Source organism: Meles meles, chromosome 5, assembly GCF_922984935.1.
Source record: "Meles meles chromosome 5, mMelMel3.1 paternal haplotype, whole genome shotgun sequence".
Classification (NCBI taxonomy): domain Eukaryota; kingdom Metazoa; phylum Chordata; class Mammalia; order Carnivora; family Mustelidae; genus Meles; species Meles meles.
In genome coordinates, this window is record NC_060070.1 from 87,578,248 (window position 1) to 87,601,040 (window position 22,793).

At 39.5% G+C, this 22,793-nt stretch overlaps 1 protein-coding gene across 1 annotated transcript in view; it reads left to right on the forward strand.

Moving 5' to 3' along the window:
• Nucleotides 1-22,793, forward strand: part of DNAH8 (dynein axonemal heavy chain 8) — a 348,142-nt gene that overhangs the window by 194,391 nt on the left and 130,958 nt on the right. The window contains exons 54-59 of the mRNA XM_046005485.1: nucleotides 817-926; nucleotides 5,676-5,839; nucleotides 7,152-7,344; nucleotides 9,862-9,984; nucleotides 11,474-11,604; nucleotides 16,011-16,164. Coding sequence (XP_045861441.1) covers nucleotides 817-926; nucleotides 5,676-5,839; nucleotides 7,152-7,344; nucleotides 9,862-9,984; nucleotides 11,474-11,604; nucleotides 16,011-16,164 — 875 coding nt within the window. The remainder of the gene's footprint in view (nucleotides 1-816; nucleotides 927-5,675; nucleotides 5,840-7,151; nucleotides 7,345-9,861; nucleotides 9,985-11,473; nucleotides 11,605-16,010; nucleotides 16,165-22,793) is intronic.

The window sequence follows — 22,793 nt, forward strand, 5'->3', positions numbered from 1 at the left end:
GGATGACCCCAGTTTCTTTAGCGGGTCCTCCCTTCGTAAACTTTCTCTGTGTCCCTGAGCAGATAGCCAGTTTGCATTCCTCTGAAAATACCATGTTCAGAACTGAAGGCGTCGTTCGACATGCAGGCTCACCAGAGTGAAGTAGAGTAAAATCTATTTTTGCAGTTTAAAACCCAAAACACTGAGAATTTAAAGACCGTCTATAAATGTACAGCCCAGTCCTTTGTGAGGGGGATTGTGTCTGATTGTCATGGTGCTGAGTGTTTCCTAGGGGCGTCACCAGCCCAGGTCAATGTCCCAAGGTGTGAGTCCTGATTCCAGTTCTGTCAACAACCAATCCGTGTGATCTTGAACAATTTGCCTTCCCGGTCTTGATGTGGTTTCCGTATCTGTGATGCTAGCAAGAAGTCTCTAAATTCTTTTCCAGCTCTTGTAGGCTTCAGGGCAAGTGTTTTGTTGGCTCCAGACCCAGGCTGCCTGGGTTCAAACCTCAGATCCACCCACATACAAGCTGTGTGACCTTGGGCAAGTTACTAAACTCATATTAGAATGGGAATAATGATAATATCTTTCTGAGATCCTTTTCCCACATAGGATGTGGGGAAGATAAAGTGAGTTAATACATATAAAACGCTTACCGCTACACACGAAGCTTTGCTGGTCCCACTCCTGACCTCCAGTCTTAGCTGATTCCTTGAGACAAATTCTTAACCTCACCCAGCTTACTCAGTCTTATCATGATTTATTCACCAGGATAAACATGCACCTTGTAATCTTTTCATAAGTGTGTGCCTCCAATCTTGTTTTCTTTTCCAGGAATTATTGGCTGTGGGTACTTTGATCCTTGCAGAAAGTTCAAACCTGAAGTGTGTGAGATGATTCCAAATTTAGTCTCAGCAGGCAGAGTGCTATGGCAGTGGACGAAGGTACAGAAGCGTTGTTGTCCGTAATAACAGAAAGTCCACTGTTACTCGGTCCATTCTCACCTCATGGCTCATGAGCTTATCATCACATCATGGAATAGTGGGGGGGAGGGGTGGGGAAAAAACAAATTAGGTGCTCAAATAGATTTATGACACTTTTTCCTTGCAGGGAGCAAATATTCTGACTGGAAGTTGCTTTCCATATGTATGAGATAATACTATAAGATAAAGTAGAATTTTGCTAAAATGAGAACACTACTTTTCTACGTGTTGCTCTGATTTGTATGTCAGACACTCATGTGTTTACTGGCTGACTGAATGCATGAATTTCTGGATGTTCTTAGTTCCCTGAGACTTAAAGTCTAACTTGTGTGAGTCTCTCAGATGGAGCGGAGAGTAGATGGATGGAAATGTATTTCACAAAAAAGAATATATATATGTATATGTATGTATGTATGTATATTTAAGATTTATTTATTTACCTTAGAGAGTAGGGGGAGGGGTAGAGGGAGAGGGAGAAAGAGTCTCAAGCATAGTCCACTCTAAGTGTGGAGCCCAACGCTGGGCTTGATCTCACAACCCTGAGATCACGACCTGAGTCAGATGCTTAACCAACTATGCCACTCAGGTGCCCCTAGTCTAGATTTTAATATACAGGTCAGTCCCCTAAGTAAACTCAGCAAACCTGTAGCTGTCACCAGATGGCTTAAAGCAGACTCATGAAAAAGCAATTAAGTGTAGGTCTGTGACATCTCAGACCTATGCTTAGAACGGAGTTGAGGTATTTGCTAAAAAACGTTCATCAGGCCAATTACACATTTCTGGGAGGAAGCTTATGTCCTGAGAAAACCTGGAGGGTGCCAACCTCTCAGATTCCTGGGGGGAATTCTAGGTAAGAGAATTACCAGGAGAGGAATTAGGTGTTTCTTATGAAATGCTCAGTCCACACAGTGCCCTGCAGTGGCCAGTTCCTTGCAGGACCTTCTTGCCAACACAGGGTCTTTGCACATGCTGTTCTGCCTCTCTTAAGGCAACTTCAGAATGAATGTCAGGGGCTGAGTGTCTGAGATAATTTTCCGTGATAAGATCCATCTGTTTTCCCAGGGACTGTTGTGCACAGTAAGGAGATTATATACATATTTTCCTAAAAAGTTTTGGCCTTCTGGGTGTCTTTCCATCAAAGGTTCTTTTGTTATATGAGTGTTTACTGGTTCCTTTCTCATCTTTCTTTACCTCTTTAACCTGTATGGCACAAACTTTCATTCCACTGCTCTCATCAAGGTCTCCAGATATCTCAGTCTTGCCAAATAAATCCAAAGGGTGATTTCTTCCTCTCACTTGACCCTTTAGCAGCATTTGACATAAATTATCCCTCTTGACACCTTCTTCACTTGGCTTCCAAGGGACCTCATGCTCTTGGTTTTCTTTCTACTTGACAAGTTACCTTTATAAAGTTCCCCCTCTTCTTCCCTTCCTCTAGATACTGGAGTGCACCCGATCTCGACTCTAGAACCTCTCCCTTGTATGCATTCTTCACCCAGATGGTTTCTCCAGCTTCAATGCCTTAAACACCATCTCCGTGCTGATGACTTCTAAATCAGTGTCCAGTCCAGGCCTCTCTGCTTGGCTCCATACTGTTTTCTAACTGCTTAGTAGACATTGCCGTTTAGATGTCCAGTAACCATCTTAAAGTTAACGTGTCTACACAGAATCCAACTGAGCTTCAATAGGACCTTCCCTCAGACTTCGGCATCTTTTTGGTTAATAGCAACAACACTGATCCTCCTCCACAGATTAGAAAACTGCTGCCATCCTTGATTTGTCTCCCTCGCCCCTCTACTTCCAGTTCTTTAGCAAGTCTCCATTACCATGCTTTCAGAATACAGTCCAAAGCTGAGCACTCTGCCATCTCAGAGGGACCCCCTAGCCCCGATAGATGCTTCAATCACCTGCCCTCTGGACCATGCAGCGATTTGCTTTCTTCTTGCCTTCCTACAGCATGATCTTTACATAATGCTTTTTTTTTTTAAAGATTTTATTTATTTATTTGACGGAGAGAGAGATCACAAGCAGGCAGAGAGGCAGGCAGAGAGAGAGGAGGAAGCAGGCTCCCTGTGGAGCAGAGAGCCTGATGCGGGGCTCGATCCCAGGACCCTGAGATCATGACCTGAGCCGAAGGCAGCGGCTTAATCCACTGAGCCACCCAGGCGCCCTGCATAATGCTTTTTAAAAAAGTAAATCAGAGGCACCTGATCCTGGGGTCCTGGGATCAAGCCCCATGTCAGGCTCACTGCTCAGCGGAGAGTCTGCTTCTCTTCCCTGCTCTTGCTCTCTCTCTCTCTCTCTCTCTCTCTGTGTCAAATAAATAAATAAATAAAATCTTTAAAAAAAATTTTTTTTTTAAAGATTTTGTTTGTTTATTTGACAGAGAGAGATACAAGTAAGCAGAGAGGCAGGCAGAGAGAGTGAGAGGGAAGCAGGCTCCCTGCCCAGCAGAGAGCCTGATGCGGGACTCGATCCCAGGACCCTGAGATCATGACCTGAGCCTAAGGCAGTGGCCTAAACCACTGAGCCACCCAGGCGCCCCTTTAAAAAAATTTTTTTAAAGTAAATCAGAGATCATTACTTCTTCTTGAAACTACCAAGAGGCTCCCAGATACACTTGGAGTGAAACCCGGGTACATCTTCCTCTTGCCTGTGAAACTCATCCTGAGCTGGTCCCTGCTCGCCCCTTCCACCTTCTGCTCCAGCTCCTCTGCCCTCTTGCTGTTCCTTCAACACCCCACATTTTTTGCGCCTCTGGGCCATCATACTTTGAGTCATTGTCAACCTTCTTATTTTCAGAGGGGCTTTCTCAGATAGGCTCTAAAGTAACTGTCCATGGTCCCCAATGGTCATTATCTGTCTCCTGACCCTACTTTTATTTTTTCTGACCATGACTTTTATCATTATTTTTTGTCAACTTGTTTGTTTACCCATATATTTGCTTCTTATTTATTTATTGTCAGGCTCCCCCACTAGAATGGAAGCTCCCTGATGGTAGCAGATTGAGCTGCTAGTTACCATGCTATCTTTTCAGTTACCATGGTATCTTCTTAAGGACAGCAGGAAGTACTTGAAAATAGCCACTGAATAATGAATACATCTTCCTCCCCTCCCCCCCAATAAGCAGCAAGCAGCCTTTTTTATATCTTTTCTTCAAACCTCTCATCCTCCCAAAGCACTTTTAACCCTTGTATACCATTTCATCCTTATATTATTGGACACAGCCTTATCGTTTTAAGATTTATTTATTCATTTGAGAGAAAGACGAAGAGAGTGGGGAGGGTACATGGAGGCTGGATCCCATGACCTTGAGATCATGAGCAGAGATGAAATCAAGGATTGGATACTCAACCAACTGAGCCACCCAGGCACCCCTACTTTACAAAGCTTTAAAGGAAAAGCCCAGGTGAGAAAAGAAAGGAATTGACAAAAATTAAAGTGAAAGAAGCAGGTTAACAGGTGAGAAGAGGGGAAAAGAGGAATTTATTCAATTCTCTTTAATGATTGTATCAATGGCTGTCATCCCAGCGGTGGTCCTTCATAGCAAAGAAATAAGCAATATTCACACAGCCTGAGCCCTTTATTTCTGCATATTTGTAATATAATCTTACATTTTGGTGAGTAGAATGAATATATTATCTGGGAATGGAACTGAGCAAAGAGGGAAATTGAAGGATAATTGCTAAAATAACACTTGTCTTCATTCTGTCTTCCCTGGCTACCTACTGTTTTAACTGACACAGGGAATTAGCCTATAATGATTCTGCTATAAGCTCAGTGGGGTACTTTTTCAATGTACACAGGGCATATTCCATGAATAGGTCCAAAAAAAAAAATTTTTTTTTTTGCTTTCCCGAGTTAATTATGTGGGGAGTTTACTTTGAATCTCCAGAATTATTGTTTGCACACTCAAAATGATGCTCATGGTATCAATTACAACCTTTACACATGGCCAGCAATGCTTCCCACACCTAGTAAACCTCAAGTTTATCCCTTGACTAGTATCTCTCCACACAAGAATGTATCATTGTTATAGCTTTGTATGTTTGGATTCAAAACCCAGAAAAGCTACCAAGTCATTATAACTGCATTTCACAGTTGCCTGCCAACTTACTATGGATAAACAGATATGTGAAAGCATACTGACTGAGTTTGGATCTCCACAATGAAATGTAGACTATGATATATTGACAGAAATCCAAATATACTAAAGACCTTATAGCAATCTATGGAAATGATCATTATTGACTTTAGAAGTGAAATTTCATTGTTCTTAACTGTGTGGCAACAAGCTCAAACCCAGTTTTTTGTTATGACATATTTCCACATACACTAATATGGTTAAAAATGATTAGGAATGGTCATTCCCACAACTCACATAGTTTTTAAGAATTCAGGGGAAAGCGACTTGTTCAAAGCCAACTAATGCTGATGGAACAGGCATTGGAATTAGCATCTAGAGTGTTACTCTTGAATGGATCTGATTCAAGAACTTATATGGTCTTTGAAATTCTATGTTGGTTTATTTATGATGTGATTTTCTCATCAGTGCTGTAACAAAAATATAAACTTAACCTTGATTTATTTACTCAGCTGATTTCATTTAAAATGAAATTTGTGAATTAAAGTAATTCTAAAGAACTGTTTTTATCTTTTAGTTTTATCTGTGAAGCACCTTGAGAGTAATGCATTTTTGTTCATCTCTAGATGAAGATGCTGCCAACGCCTTCTAAATTTCATTACATTTTCAATCTTCGAGATCTTTCCAGAATTTGGCAAGGAATGTTAACCATAAATGCTGAGGAGTGTGATTCGATATCTATTCTCCTATCACTTTTCAAACACGAGTGCAACAGAGTAATTGCAGACAGGTGTATATCGTAGCACTTGAGTTTAAATGTACTATGTGAGAAGCTGACACTGCCTGACCCAATTCCTGCATTATCTACGCAAATAATTAGAGTATTGTCTTCATTTGCTCTGGGGCTTGTGAATCATTGATGCCATTTCCCACCTGCTAGTCCTCTTGAAAAATGCTCAGCCAGTCTACTTGAGTATTATCTCCATAACACATCTTTTAAAATCACCACATCATCAGAGACTTGATAACTTTCAGAGGCAAATTTTTGTTATGTATATTTTCTAAAATGTTTGAGCTCCGTGTAGTTTTCACTTGGTAAAATCTGGGAACGTAGGCTCAGTCATAGTTCTGAGCCTCCCCTTCCTCCTGTTTAAAATATGGATGGTGATACTGATCTTGCAAAGCTATAAGGGATTACCACAACATCGTATACATACATGGTTTTTCTCACATGTTGATCCCCCTGCTTCTGCTTTTCCCCCTCTGATACTGGAGGTCTGAAAAAGACCTGTGCTGTGTGCTCACCAAACCAGAAAGTGGGCGCTCACCTACTGCTGAATGTCAGTCTGCACTCCTATTGCAAATTTTAGGAAATTTTCACCCCACTTAAGTGACTCATCTGTATTGTTAAAGAAAACAAAAATTATTCATGACACCTGTTCAAACAATAAGGCATACAGACTTTATTCAGGACTATTGCAATGGGTATATGGACCACTGTGATGGGGTCTCCTGGGGAGAGAAATTGAGCTCAACTCCAAATACGACAAGGAAAGAGTGGGAATTTATAGCCATGGAGAAGTTTAGGGGAGGTCGGTGGATGTAAAACTACTGAAAGGAAATATCAAGGGTAAGGGAGGGACTCTAGCTAAACTGACCTAATAGGATTCTTGCCGAAAACAGGCAAGATTATCTACCTGGGGAGGGTGGGGAGGGTGATGGGACATGAGGAGTTTGGTCAGATATTGGAGGGTGATCAGATCATGGGGAGTGGGAGATTGTGGGATTAAACCCACTTGACAGGATTCTTGGTACAATTGGGTAATGCAAAGAAAGACACAGAAGTCCGAAAGTCAAGGCCTAATTGAGAAGAGGATTCAGAGGAGATTAAGATTGATCAAGGAGAGACTCTTTGCCAGTGTTTTCTTTAAGTAATACTCAATGTTATAACTCTCTTGAACGGAGTTATGTCCTTTTCTGTCCCCCTGTGCTGAGGAGTCTGAGGTGCAGGATGGGGCGTTAAGAGGTAGAGGGAGGTCAGGCATGTTCAGTTAGGAAAGATGCCTTCATATTTTACATATTTACTCCTATATTTTTCCCAGATTTATAACACCTGAAGATGAGCAGTGGTTTAATAACCATCTTGTCCGAGCAATTGAAGAGAATATTAACCCAGATGTGATATCATACATTCTTCCTGAACCATACTTTGTGGATTTCCTCCATGAGATGCCTGAACCAACCGGTGATGAACCTGAAGACACCATATTTGAAGTGCCCAAAATTTATGAACTGGTATTTATTTTCCCCTTTGAAAAGAGCTTTTCTATCAATCACCTAACTGTATATTTCTCTGCACCCTGGAGTCCTACCATGGAGTTGGAACTTCTGTATTAGTTATATGTTGGAATTCATATCCAAGTAAAATATTTCAGCATAATTTAGGAAGTAGAACATTTCAGTGTAATTTAGGAGCAATCCCATTAAAGTCAGGTATAAGACAAGGATGCCTCCTATTATCACTACTATTGAATATGGTTTTGGAAGTTCTAGGCAATGAAACAAATGACCAAAAAAAGATAGAAGAAAACAAAAGTATTGTGTGCAGGTGAGGTGATTATCTCTTAATATAATAGAAAAGAACTGAACATCTGTTTTAACTATTAACAGTTCAGTAAGATGACCAAGTGTGATAGAAATAAAAAACTCAGTAAATTTCCTCTATATGAAAGGCTGGCAAGTTATGGTTGTTGGGCCAGATCCAACCCTCTGCCTGTGTTTTGTGAAATTTGTGAGCTAGGTAGGGTGTTTACATTTATTAAATGGGAGGAAAAAGAATCCAAAGGAGAAGAATATGGTGGGACATGTGAAAATTATATGGCATTCAAATTCAGCATTCATAGGCAAAGTTGTATTGGAACCCAGCCATGTGGATTTGTTTCCTTATAGCCCCGGACCATTTCTGCACTATGAGGGTGGAGGGGAGTAGTTGTGACAAACCATATGGGCCACGAAGCTTTAATCCTGCCCTTTTCAGAAAAAGTTTGCCAACTCTTGCCAACAATTGTGCGATAGAAACTATAATAGGAACGTGCGATAGAAACTATAATAGGAAGGTACTTCATTTAACAGCAACAAGTATATAAAACAGCTGGGGATAAACATGATAAAACTTGACTTGATTAAGTCAACACATCATTCTCCCTAAATTAATGTATAGGTATGTATAATTAATGTATAGGTAATGTATAGATTTCATGACGTTTGAACAGGACTCCAAAAGGACTTTTTTTCCCTCTGAGAGAAAGAGAGAGAGAGAGACCGTGCACATGCATGCTTGTGTGGGTGAGGGGGGACGGGCAGAAGGAGAGGAGGAGAGAGGATCTTTTTTTTTTAAAGATTTTATTTATTTTTCTGAGAGAGAGAGAGCAAGAGAGAGCATGAGCAGGGGGTAGAGAGAAACAGGCTCCCCACTGAGCAGGGAGCCTGATGTGAGGCTTAATCTCAGGACCCTGGGATCATGACCTGAGATGAAGGCAGTTGCTTAACCAACTGAACCACCCAAAATCTTAAGTGGGTTCCATGCTCAGCACAAAGTCCAAATTGGGGCTCAAACCCAGGACCCTGATATCATGACCTGAGCCAAAACCAAGACTCAGAGGCCCAGCTGACTGAACCACACAGTTGCCCCCCGAAAGAATTTTTTTTTCAAGATTTAATTTACTTGAGAGAGAGTGAGAGCCTGGGGGAGGAGCAGAGGGAGCATGAGAGAGAATCCCAAGCAGACCCAGTGCTGAGTGCAGAGCTGATGTGGGGTTCAGTCTCACAACACTGGGATCATGACCTGAGCCAAAAGCAAGAGTTGATGCCCAACTGACTGCTCCACGCACGTGCCCCCCAAAAGGTTTTTTAAGTAGGGTCACAAACAGAGTAATTCTGACGTGCATGTAGGTCAAAGAATTAAAGGGAGAGAAAATATTTGCAAAACGAAGAATTTACTTCGCAACTGTTTGACTACATCAATGATGTAACACTCCTGTGTGTTTTTTTAAAAATCCATAAACAATATTAAAAAGCAAATACAAACAGAAATATTTGTTACATTCCAACGGTAGTTCCCGTGGGTGGGAGTTGGCACTGGGGTTTCTGAAGGGGAAAGTCAAGGAATGATTTCATGCTGGTAACCAGCTAATGCTGTTAAGTTTCAGGCCTCTGAACATGGAAGTAACTTACAGTCAACTAATCCACGAAAGATGTTTGGAAGTCCATTAGGTTTTTATTTTTATTTTTTAAAAAAGACAAAATTGATTGGGCCCCTGGGTGGCTCAGTCATTAAGCATCTGCCTTCAGCTCAGGTCATGATCCCAGGGTGCTGGAATCGAGTCCGGCATCAGGCTCTCTGCTCAGCAAGGAGCCTGCTTCTCCCTCTCCTACTCTCCCTGCTTGGGTTCCCTTTCTTGCTTTCTGTCAAATAAATAAAATCTTAAAAAAATTTTTATTTGAGAGAGAGTGAGTGCAAGAGAGAGGAGGAGCAGAAGAGAAAGAGGAAGGAGGGAGAGAATCTCAAGCAGACTCCATGCTGAGTGTAGAGTCTGACACAGGGGTTGATCTCACAACTGGAGATCAAGACTGGAGATCACGACTGGAGATCACAACCTGAGCTGAAACCAAGAGCTGGAACTTAACCTAACTGAGACACCAATGCACCTCTCCATTAGGTTTTAAAAAAAAAATTACTTTTGAGAGCCTTTACAATTGCTGCTTTCATAGATTTTGGCTCTTAAATATTTTTCTCTCTCTCTGTACTCACAGGTCCCGTCCTTTGACTTCCTGTCTGAAAAACTCCAGTTCTACCAGAGACAGTTCAATGAAATCATTAGAGGAACATCTCTTGATCTAGTGTTTTTTAAAGATGCAATGACTCATCTTATTAAGGTTCCAACTATTGACTATTTGCTGATATAGATAGATCATGTAAAAACTGGGTAAATTGCACAGACAGATATTTTGAGAGAAGAAATCTGTAGTTTCAGGCAGTGTATAGAAGAATGTCTGTAGGTTGGGTTGTCCACTGTCTCATAAAACAAAGACTTAATCAGAAACCCCTTATCTGAATCCATCTACATGACAGCAAATGCTTTTCAAGGACAAATTGATGGGTTTTTGTAGTCAGAGCTTTTGACATGTCCAGAGTTTTTCCTTTCTAGAAAGTAAGCTAGAGAACCCTGTGAACATGTAGTCCCTCCTCAAATTTTATTTTGGTATAATGGGAATCCTGTTCCCTTCCCCATAGCAGAAAAATCGATGCTTTTAAAAACGCCAATTTCATGATTGGCTTACAGATCATGGGCAAACTGATGAGGAAAGAGTAAGGCGGGAGCACAGGACTGGTATAAAAACAGAAACCAATTATATAACAACACCCAAAGGAGCCATTTGTATCATGTGTAGATTGAAAAGGAGTTTCTACAGGAAGTCCGAACACGGTGTCAGAAGGTTTGATAAAGAGGCAGTTTGCTCTGTGTTTATTATACTTTGTCTTCCCCAAGGTTGGTGAATTTCCAGATGTCCTAGGTCTGTTTCACATCTATCCACGTCACAAGTAACTATTGCATACTCACTGTGACAAAGTCTCGGAGGCCTGGGACCCCCAAGTGATTAACATGTTAAAAAATATAATGATAGAATTAATACATACCACCGTGTTACTATCCGCCATCTGTCAAATTTCCATTTAAAAAAAAAAAAAGCTTTTTCACGATGATAATGAAATTAGTGATCCAACTAGACTTTCATCTTAATCAGTGGCATTAACGTAAAAGGCAGTTTTTTAGCAATGTCTTCAGTCGCCTGTGTAAGATGTGAGCCACAATTCCAGTCTTATCCTTATCAAGGAAATCAGCCATAGAGAAGCAACACAAGACTAGTCTAAGTCTTTTTCTACAAAGGCCTTCCTGCCTTTCTTGTAAGTAGAATTTGGGTACTTAAAATTTTTTTCATTGACGGAGATATAATAGAAGTAGTATTCATTGTAGAGCAGGTTGTCTATCTAGGTCAGTGTGTTAGACTGAATAATAAGCTGATAATCCAAACCTTTCCGTGGATTGGGAAGAGTAGCTCCATCATGCTCTGTGTCCGAAAATAATAAAATTAAAAATTACACACACACACGCACAGAGAAAGTGGCTTTGAAATAGGAGATAGGAAAGCCAATTTGTTCTCTCTTTCATGATAGGCAAGGAAAGAATTTGAGTTGACTAAATCAATGGGAGGCATAACTTTAAAAAACTCTGACATATCCCATTAAAGGAAAAAGTCCAACGTAGTCTGCATGCATGTATTCAAAATTTTGACTCATGTAGGGCAAGAAAGTGTGAACAGTTGAATTCTACTTGTAAATATATACCGTTTTATTCCCAAACAGATTTCACGAATAATTCGAACATCCTGTGGAAATGCATTGCTGGTAGGTGTTGGTGGTTCGGGAAAACAAAGTCTTTCGAGATTGGCCTCTTTTATAGCTGGATATCAAATATTTCAGATTACATTAACCAGGTAAAGTGAAACAAAACACAGAAATACATTTTTCTATAATTAATTTCTCTGAAGTAAAATGTTCACTTGAAAAATATGACAATTTGGTGTATCTTTTAAATTAACTTTTTATTTAAGTATAACTTATTTAAGGAAATGTACGCAAATCATGGGTGTCACAAAGTACATACACCTTAGTTGTTAGTCTACAGATGAAGAACTAAAATATCAGCACCCGGAAGTACCCCTCAAGACTTGTCCAGTCATTACCCTCCCAAGGTTAATCATACTCTGACTTCTAAACCCACTTTATCTATTCTTGAGCTTTCTATCCATCAAATGCTATGGGATCGACTCTTGGGTCCAGTTTGAATTGCCTGTATAGTGTTTGGGAGTTTCATCCATGATGCCGCATGTACCCATGATTTGTTCATTCTTATTGCTGGATAGACCTCCACTTTCTCACATTTTACCACAATTTGTTACCTGTTGTGCTATTGATAAACATCTGTGGGAATTTTTTGGCAAGTAGAGCTGTAAGGAGTGTTCTTGCCCATGACTGAGTACACTTCCGGAGATAGAACGGCTGGGTGTGGAGCAGACATATATTTAGCGTTTGTACCCCTGAGGAGTTGTTTTCCACAGTAGTTCCACCTACGCTTCCACCAACGGTTCATGAAGGTTTCAGTTGCTCTGCATCCGGGAGCCCTTTCGGCACTGTGAGTCTTTCTCTCTTGAGCAGTGCTGGTGGATGTGAAGTACTATGTCTCGGTGCCTTCTGTTTGCATTTCCCATGGCTAATGTTGAGCCCATTTTCAGAACTTACTAGCTGTTTGAACAGATCTGTGTTATGTCCTTTGCTTATTTTTTTCCCTAGTTAGGATGTGATTCTTTCTCTTACTGATTTTTAGGAGTTCTTTACATGTTTTAGATCTAAATTCTGTTGTCAGAATGTGTATTACATGTATCTTCTCCAAGTCATTGGCTTGCCTTTTCACTCCTGGTGGATCTTACTTTTTTGTTGTTGTTGTTAAGGTTTTATTTATTCATTTGAGAGAGAGCAAGGGAGCATACTCACACGTGTGCATGAGTGGGGAGAGGGGCAGATGGAGAGGGAGAAGCAGACTCCCCGCTGAGCTGGGAGGCCCCCACTTGGAACTTGATTCCAGGGCCCTGAGATAATGACCTGAGCTGAAGGCAGATTCTTAACCATCTGAGCTACCCACATACCCCTCGGTAGATCTTACTTTAATTTTATTATTATTATTATTATTATTATTATGTTTTTATGTCTAAATTACATTTTTTATTATGTTCAATTAGCCAACTTAAGTTACCAAATGTTTTTTCTTTTAATGTTCTTTGTATTCTGTTAAAAAATATTTGTTTACCTTTGTTTACCTATGAAGATATCCCCTGTGATTTCCTTCACATTTACAAACAAAATGTGCTCTTTCTACATTTAGAACTATAACCCACCTAGAATTTATTTTCTTATGAAGCCTGAGGTAAGAGTTAAGATATAGATATAGATATCCAATCACTCTCAACTCCATTATTGGCAAGGTCATGTTCTTCCGGACACATTACAGTGTCTTTGCTTCCCCATCAATCAACTGATCCCGTCTTTGACTACAGTCTGTTCCACTGATTTATCTATCTTTGTACTATTACCAACTGTTTTAATTACTGTAGTTTTAATATATTTTGAACAATTTTGTTGTTCTTCAGGATCGCCTTGAACATTCGGCCTTTTGTAGTTCCTTCTAAATTTTAGGTCACTTTTTTATACAAACTACTCTGCTGCCAAATAGATAAAAAAATTTAGTAAGGTACAAATGACAAGAGCAGTTAAAATATATAAAGCATTAAATATCCAGAGATTAATTAAATTAAATCAGCTGTCAACATTTAAAAACTGGGAGATTTCACATAAAAAGTGGATTTCGGACTTCTCTTCACACAGTTGGAAGAGCTGGCAACTCTGTGCCTACGTTCCCAGGTGGCTGGGTCTGAACAACATGCCTCCTTAGGTGGGACATACAGTCCTCCAGTTTACCAGAGTGTTGACTGTATTTTCTTGTTTTCTGTTTTCTTGATGCTCTGGAACTGGGGTCTTGCTGACTGCCCCTCCCAGGGCCAGCCAATTCTTTGAGACAGCTAATGGCTTGTTCCAGTACTGTGCCTTCCATAGGTAAACCAACCAGTCCAGAGGTCCTACTCAGAACCACCCCACCTATCTGGCTTTCTCTGCCAAGAAGCAGTATTGCTCTGCCCTAATCACCCCAGAGTCAAGGACCAGTAACTAGGGATACCATCTGTGCCCCCAGAGTCCATTGAAATGATTCAAACAAGCCAGTCCTAAATCAACTTAGCCTGCCTACCTTTGACTTTCTCATGGAAACCACAGTTAAGGCTGTTGCCCATGGTTCCGCTCACTCCTTCCACCTCCTGACTGACTGGTGCTTCCCCAGGCAGCCCTATGTGGTATGGAATATCCCCTCCTGCTTCTTGGTGTCTGAAGGTATAAGCTTCTTCCTTCATGGCAGTCCTTTCCATGTCTGTGTCTCTTACCATATCTGACTAAAACAAATCCTGGAAACAGTTTAAAACAGCAGGGAATGTGGGAGTAGAGTGCAGTCAGAGGGGAAATTTGAAGTAGGACTTTATAGTCCCTAGTACATTGTTAGGACTTAGTAACTGATTGGATACGGGGTAAAGAAGAGGAAATAAGGTCTAGAAGGACACACCTAGTCTCTCTAGTGGTATTTATCCCACTGCACTCTAAAAATGCTTGTTCAATCCTCTGTCTTTTTCACTGGGCTGTAACCAAACTGAGGATGGACCATTGTAACCTTTGTCTTATCTACCATTACTATCAAGTGGGTACTTTTAACCTACACTGTAAAACTATCTGTTAAACAAAATAACAGTTTTGTGGGGGGAGCAGGTAAAAGGAGAATTCAGTCAATACATGTGGAGAGTGAAATGTTTGAACACACGTTTTCCATAGTTCATGGGTGTGGAGTTCAGGAGTGGGTCCTGGAAATGTCAGCACAGACGTCTCGCTGGAGAGAACACATACAAGGTAATAAGGAGTACGAGTAGGGTGTGTAGCTAGAAGAAAAGATGACTGAGGGAAGAATGCTGGGGTCTCCCAACATAGAGGAAGGGGCCTTGCTTGCAATGCAGAATGAGCAGAAGAGGCAAGGCAGGGAGGAAAAAATCCAGAGTGGTTTCCAGAAACCAAACTACATCACAGCAAGCCATCTTACCAGTTTCTCCTTCTAAAGAATGTCTGCACCTGCTTGGCAATTATTTTAAAAGGCATGTATATGCTCCTTTCAGTGGAGTTCCTCTTGCGCAAGTCTACAAGACATGTTACTGTAGTGTCCCTCAGAAAGGGGTAGCTTCTTCTCCTACTTTAAAATCAGCTCTTTATTCATTCGAGTGCACTTAAGCCAAATCATCTCAAATGCCCACAAGCCTTTACAAACAGATACTATGTTCATTTAGCAGAGGAGGAAATAGAAGCTGAGAAATGTAAAGGAAAGCTGTAGAATGGGGATTTGAATGCAGGTCCTTCTGATTCTAATGCTGGTAGTCTTTCCACTAGACCCTATGGCTTACACGAAACTCCCTGTGACTTGCACTGTACAACCTCCTTCAGGTGAAGATGTCTGTGTTGTTAATTTACTCATGAGGATTTATGCACAACACTTCCAAAAATGTCTGCTTTATTTCTGCACATCACCTCATCTCCAGGAGCATGTACATTCTACAGGAAACAGAGTAAACAGAAAAGCAAAGACTAAGATCTTCTTGTCATAATCTGTAACTACATAATTGTAACATTTCAATTATTTATATCACATTGCATATGCATATTCTTCTGTAGGCTGTCTCTGTATTTAGCCACTGAATGAGATACACAAATTACCACTATATATAATTTATCACTAATTTTATTTATAATTTATCTTGACTTTCTTACCAATCCACACTCATCCAAGTTTCAGAATAGTTTTAAATATTTTACATATATTTACTTGGGGCAAAATCTGTTGTGGAAGACTGTCAGCTTGCTGAGAATAAAGTTCATATCTGAATTTTTAATTACTCTTCATGAGTCAGTTCTGGTAAATTCCCATTTCTCCCTTCTCAAGTTAAATAAAACATACTTGCTTTGAATGATAACATACAACTATTTCACTCTAACCTCTGTGTTGTTTTTTTTTTTTTTTAGCAGCTAAGCTTATTTAATACTTCTTGGAGCAGGTGCAGAGTACACTCTTATTATCATGGGTTATATTGTCTTTTGAAACACTTATGACTAAATATATGTGTGTGTGTGTATATATATATATATATATATATATATATAAATATAAAATTTTAAATTTTAAATTTCCTACCACCTTTTTTAGGTCTTATAATGTGAACAATCTAACAGATGATTTAAAACATCTGTACAAAGTTGCTGGGGCTGATGGAAAAGGTATCACCTTCATCTTTACTGACAATGAAATAAAAGATGAGGCATTTCTGGAATATCTTAACAACCTGTTATCTTCAGGGGAGGTACGTCTCAAAAGGAGAGAAAACGCTCCTATTCTTTAAAAATGTAAATTATATTTGAACAGAAAAGGCAGCAACCCTTCATAAGCGAGGCCACTTAACATACATTTTTCATTTTAGAAAGGATTCATGTATAAGACATACTAGATTTTGTTTAAAACAACCTGTGAAATTTATGCTGCCCACCTCCAGGGTTTTTTTGGTATGCATTGTTCCATTTTAAATATGATTGCTTACTTATTTTGTCAGTCTTCTATTTGGTCCTATAATTTATTTTAGAAGAATCACAGTATGTATCTGATAGTCAGGAGTATAAAAGAGATGAAAGAGTTCTGCCAGCTCCAAGTAGATGTTTGTGTCATCTCTTCTGACACCACCTTTGTCGACACTCCCATGAGCACTCACATGCTTTGTGCTTCATTAGAAGGACTCACGGGACTCAGCAGACAGTTGTACTCCTGTCTAAGATTTATGACAGCAGCACAGCAAGGATTCACAGCCACATCAATGCAGAAAAAAGGCACATCAGGTGAAATCTGGAGAAATTCATGCTTTGTATGTTCTCATCAAAAAGCTGATACTGGATGTGACTCCCCTCCAGTGGTGAAATGCAGTCTCTCATGCACTGTGTTTCCATTCAAGGAAGCCTGTGGGAGATTCAGAGTTCAGCGGTTTTATCAGGGGCTGGTCTGGTTGTCCCTCCCTGCCTAGACACAGCTGCCAAAATTCCAGACTCCCAGAAGGAAAGCAGATGCTCACCATGTATCACAATGTTTGTATAAAGAGTCCAGGCACAGAACAACCTTTTCAATAAGTAATAGAGAAGACATTAAAAACCAAGTTCCCAGAGGGTGGCCAAGTGCTAGCCATCCAAACATATGCTTCTCAAAATTGGACCCACGGTGTTAACTCTTCCCTGTCCCACGGTGTCTATCGATGCTTATTGCTGCCTGAGCTCCTTAACTTCCTCAGAGAGAGGACTTCTGCAAGATGGTGGCACAGGAAAATCCTGAGTTCACCTCCTCCCATGGAAACACCAAATCTACATCTACATATGGATTATTTCCCTCTGAAAAAGATCCGAAAACTAGATAAGCTGCTTCTCCACAACAAAGGATAAGAAACCCACATGAAGATAGGTAGGAGAGGCAGAGACACAGTCTGGCCAAAGACCTCACCCTCATCACAGTAATGTGCAGTAGGGAGGGCTCTCACAAATTTGGAGGAGTGAGGGATTGGTGCCTCACATCAGGCACCCCAATACCTGGAATACACACCAGAGAGAAAAGCCCCCAAAATGTCTGGCTTAGAATACAAATGAGGGGAAAAAAAGAAAAAAGAAAAGAAAACCAATGGGCTGACATTTAATGACCCAAAGTGCTATAAGAAACTGAGATTCACTACTAACGGGCTTCCATATTGTCTTACCCCAAGACCCAGCAAACCAAACAAACAAACAAAAAACCCCAGCACTTTGAAAGTGCCTAGACTGTATGTGAAGACTCACTTGCTAATCTTAGGAGGCCGACAGTTGAAAATCTCCCAAGAGATGGAAGTTGCTGGTGGATGCCAGTTTTGCACTTTCTACCAACCCTGCTTGCACAAGTGAACAAGCTGGGACAAAGCACCCTGCTGTCACCATACTAAGACAGGCTGGGGTGAATGAGTGTTCAGTACTATTCTGCCACCTTGTTAAAGTTGGAAAGCATGGGTTGCAGCACTCCCTTGCTTACTGGCTGGGGCAGGTGAGCATGAATGTGGAATTCACCTGTTCCCTAGGTAAGGTCAGCAAGCATTGGGTGGTTGAGACACCGCCTTTCCTTGGCTGGGGCTGGCAAGTGCAAAAGGAGGAAACATTCTTCCACTCTAGTCTAAAGCTGGTGCATACACTCAGACAAGGCACTCAGTCTCTGCAGTCCTGAAGCCCATGGAAGCATGCAGTTAAAACATTTTTTCTACTGATTTTCTGAAGCTGACAAGTCTACCCTCTTACACACTCTCCAGCTGCCTGGTTAAAGCCAACAGGTATGGGCAATCTACATGGGGATGCCTCTTGATTGCCTGATGCTGGTGGCCAAGGGGACTGACATTCCTGAGCTCCACAGGAATATAACATTTGGAAAGACAGTTCTTGGAAGACCACCACACCCAGGACACTGCACAGATGAGGGACTGTAACACAACCCCAGTCTTCCTGTGAAAAAGCCCATTTATTTAGCTTGGAGCTTCCACAAGATGGACAGGCTTTCAGTTTCCCACACATCTAGAGGTTGAGAAGACATTCAAAGGGAATGTAAGCAGGAAGACACTATCCTTCCACAACCCCTTGGCCTTATTATAGTTCAACAAGACCTCCTGGGAAGGAGTTTATATATTTGTCTGGAGCCCCAACTTTTGTGATTTGGAGAGATTTCCTGTCTGAGGACAGCAGGCATTATGACTGTGGCCATAACAGGACTGTATGTATTTTCATACTTTAAAAACTGTTGCTTTAATACTTTAAAAACATACTTTAAAAACATTCCAATCAACCCTGAAACCAGGTACTAAATGAGATTCCTCCTCCTTGGCACACTGACTGGTTTTGGTGTACCCTCAACAACAGGGGCATATCAACAATAAATCAGGAGGTTTGGACAATCAAAAAGTTTTGTGAGACAACCAAGAGCTAGGGCAATGTTGAATGAGAAGTTCCATCACCTACATAAGGCCACGTCTTCAAGAGTGGGAGAGGTAGCTGTTTTGCCTCATAGAAACAAACACAGAGAGTCAAGCAAAATGAAGAAACAGAGAAATATGTTCCAAATGAAAGGCAAAAGCATCAGAAAAAGACCTTGATGACAAGGAGATAAGTAACCTACCTGATAAAAGATTCAATGTAATGATCATAAAAATGCTTACTGAACTCATGAGGGGAATGGATGAACACAATAAGAACTTTAATAAAGATATTGACAACATAAGAAAGTACCAAATAGAGGTTACAGAGCTGAAGAATTACAATAACTGAACTGAAAAAATACACAGGAAGAATTCAACAGCAGACTGGTAGAAGTGAAACAGATCAACAAGCTGGAAGACAAAGAAATGAAAATCAGGGCAGCAAAAAAAAAAAAAAAATAATGAAGATAGTGTAAGAGATAAATGGGACAACAGCAAGTTGAATAAAAGTTGCATTATGGCACCAAAGGAGAAGAGAGAGAAAAGGGGACAGAAAACTTATTTGAAGAAATAGTGGCTGAAAATTTTCCTAACCTGGAGGAGGAAACAGACATCCAGGGCCAGGAAGCCTAGAGTTCCAAATAAGATGAACCTAAAGAGATTCATGTCAGGACACATTATAATTAAAATGTTAAAGGTTGAAGATAAAGAGAGAATCTTAAAAGCAAAAAGAGAAAAAAATGTTATGTTTAAGGGAAAATTCCTGAAAGTTATCAGCTGATTTCCCAGCAGAAACCTTACAGGCCAGAAGTGAGTGGCACAATATATGCAAAGTGCTAAAAGGAAAAAAAATACTTCCAATTAATAATACTCTATCCAGGAAAGTTATCATTCAGAACTGAAAGAGATAAATAGTTTTTCAGGTTAGTAAAAGCTAAAGGAGTTCATCCCTCCTAAACCAGCTTTACAAGAAATGTTAAAGGAATTTCCAAAATAAATGGCACTACTTAATAGCAATAAAGCAAGAAAAATAAAAATCTCACTGGAAAAGATAAATATATAGTAAAGGGAATGTGTTAATCACTTATGAAACCACTAAAACTACTATGAAGGTAATAAAGGTAAAGGTGATAAAATTAACTAAAACAATAATCATCAGTTAAGGGATATAAAAAGATGTAAAGTGTGACATCGAAAACATAAAACATGAGGGAAAGTAGTAAAACTGAAGAATTTTGGACTGTGTTGAAATTTAAGTTTCTATCAAATTAAATTAGACTGTTAAACATACAAAATGATAATGTGAACCTCACGATATCAACAAAGCAAAAACTTATAGTTAATGCTTTAAAGAAAAAGAGCAAGGAATTGAAATATAACATTGAAGAAAGTAGTCAAACCAGAAGGGATGAGAGAAAGAGAAGAAGAAAGGAACAGAAGGGAACAATGAAAGCAGCCAGAAAACAATTAACAAAATGGCACTAGGTTACATACCCATCAAACACTACTTTAAATGCAAGTGGACTAAATTATCTAATCAAAGACAAAGAGTGGCTGAATGGATTTAAAAAAAAAAAGACCCATCTATGTGCTGCCTACAGGGGACCCATTTTAGAAGTAAGGACACAGAATGACAGTGAAAGGACAGAAGATATTCCATGCAGATGGAAATGAAAAGATAGCTGGTATAGCTGTATTTAAATCAGACAGAACAGACATTAAAACAAAGATAGTAACAAAAGACAAAGAGGGCACTATATAATGAAAAGGAGTCAATCCAGAAAGGAGAATATAACATCTATAAATGTATATGAACCAAACAGAGGAGTGCCAAAATATATAAAACAAGTATTAATATATCTAGAAGGAGAAACTAATAGCAATGCAATAGTAGGGGACTCTAACACCCTACTTAAGTCGATGGATAGATCATCAAGATAGAAAATCATTTAGAAAATACCAGCCTTAAATGATAAGCTAGACCATGTGGATTTAATAGATATACATATAGGATGTTCCATCCGAAAACACTCTTCTCAAGTGCACCTGAAACATTCTCAAGGATGGATCACATGTTAGGCCACAAAACAAGTCTTAATGAATTCAAGAAGATTGAGATCATATTAAGCATCATCTCTTTAGACCACAATTGTATGACACTAAAAGTCAATTATATGAAGAAAACTGGAAAGACTACAAGTAAGTGGAGATTAAACAACATGTTACTGAATAATTACTGGATCATAGAAGAAGTCAAAGGAGAAATAAAAAAATACCTAGAGACAAATGAAAACATATATGACATGCCAAAACATTCAGTGTGGTAAAAGTGGTTTTTAGAGGGAAGTTCATAGCAGTATAGGCCTACCTCAAGAAACGAGAAATCTCAAATAGAGAATTTAACTGTGCACCTACAGGAACTAGGAAATGAAACAAAAGCCCAAAGTTAGTAGAAGTAAGGGAGTAATAAAGATCAGAGTGGAAATAAATAGAGACTAAAAAGACAATAGAAAAGATCAATGAAACTAAGAGCTGGTTCTTTGGAATGAAAGGCAAAAATGGACAAACCTTGAGCTAGACTAAACAGGAAATAAAGAGGGAGAATTCAAAATCAGAAATAAAAGAGATGAAGTTACAATTGATATCAAAGCAGTACAAGGAGTCATAAGAGACTACTACAAAGCATTCTATGTCAGCAAATTAGGTAACCTAGAAGAAGTGGATACATTTCTTTTTTTATTAATTTTAAATTTTTTAATTAACATATAATGCATTATTAGCCCCAGGGGTACAGGTCTGTGAATCATCAGGCTTACGCACTTCACAGCACTCACCATAGCACATACCCTCCCCAATGTCCATAACCCAGCCACCCTATCTCTCCTCCCCCACCCATCAACCCTCAGTTTGTTTCGTGAGCTTTAGTCTCTTAAGGTTTGTCTCCCTCCTGATCCCATCTTGTTTCATTTATTCCTTTCCTACCCCCCAAACCCCCCACGTTGCCTCTCAACTTCCTCATATCAGGGAGATCATATGATAATTATCTTTCTCTGATTGACTTGAAATGGATTCATTTCTAGAAACATATAATCTTCCTACACCAAATCATGAAGAAATAGGAAATCATTCTGAATAGACTGATCACTAACAAGGATGTTGAATCAGTAACCAAAAATCTGCCAACAAAATTCCAGGCCCAGAGGCTTTACTGGATAATTCCACCAAACACTGAAATAAGAGTTAGTATCCATTCTTCTCAAACTCTTCTAAAAAACTGAAGAGGAGGGAATTCATTCTCACTCTTCCAAACTCATTCTACAAGGACAGACTTACCCTGATAGCAAAGCCAGACAATGATACCAGAAGAAAAGAGAATTACAGGCCAATATTCCTGATGAAAATAGATGCAAAAATCCTCAATAAAACAACAGACTGAATTCAACAATACAGTAAAAGGATCATACACAATGATCAAGTGGGGTTTACTCAAGGTTGTGAGGATGGTTCAACATCCACATCAATCAACATAATACATCACATTAACAAAATAAAAGATAAAAATCATATCATCACAACAGATACATAAAAAAAGCATTTGACAAAATTCAACATCCACTTATGATTAAAAACTCTCAACAGTATGGAATGGACAGAGGAAATACACCTCTAAATAATAAAGACCATATATGACAAACTGACAGCTAATATCATACTTAATAGGAAGCTTTTTCTTAGGGTAGATGAAATAAAAGTCATTCAAGTTGGAAAGGAAGAAGTAAAACTGTCAGTATTTACACATGACATGCTCTTAAATATAGAAAATCCTAAAGATTCCATCAAAAGACTGTTAGAACTAATACACAAATCCAGTGAAGTTTCAGGATACAAGAATAAAATACAGGAATTCGTTGCATTTTTATGCACTAATAATGAGCTATCCAAAAGAGAAATTAAGAAAACAATGCCACTTA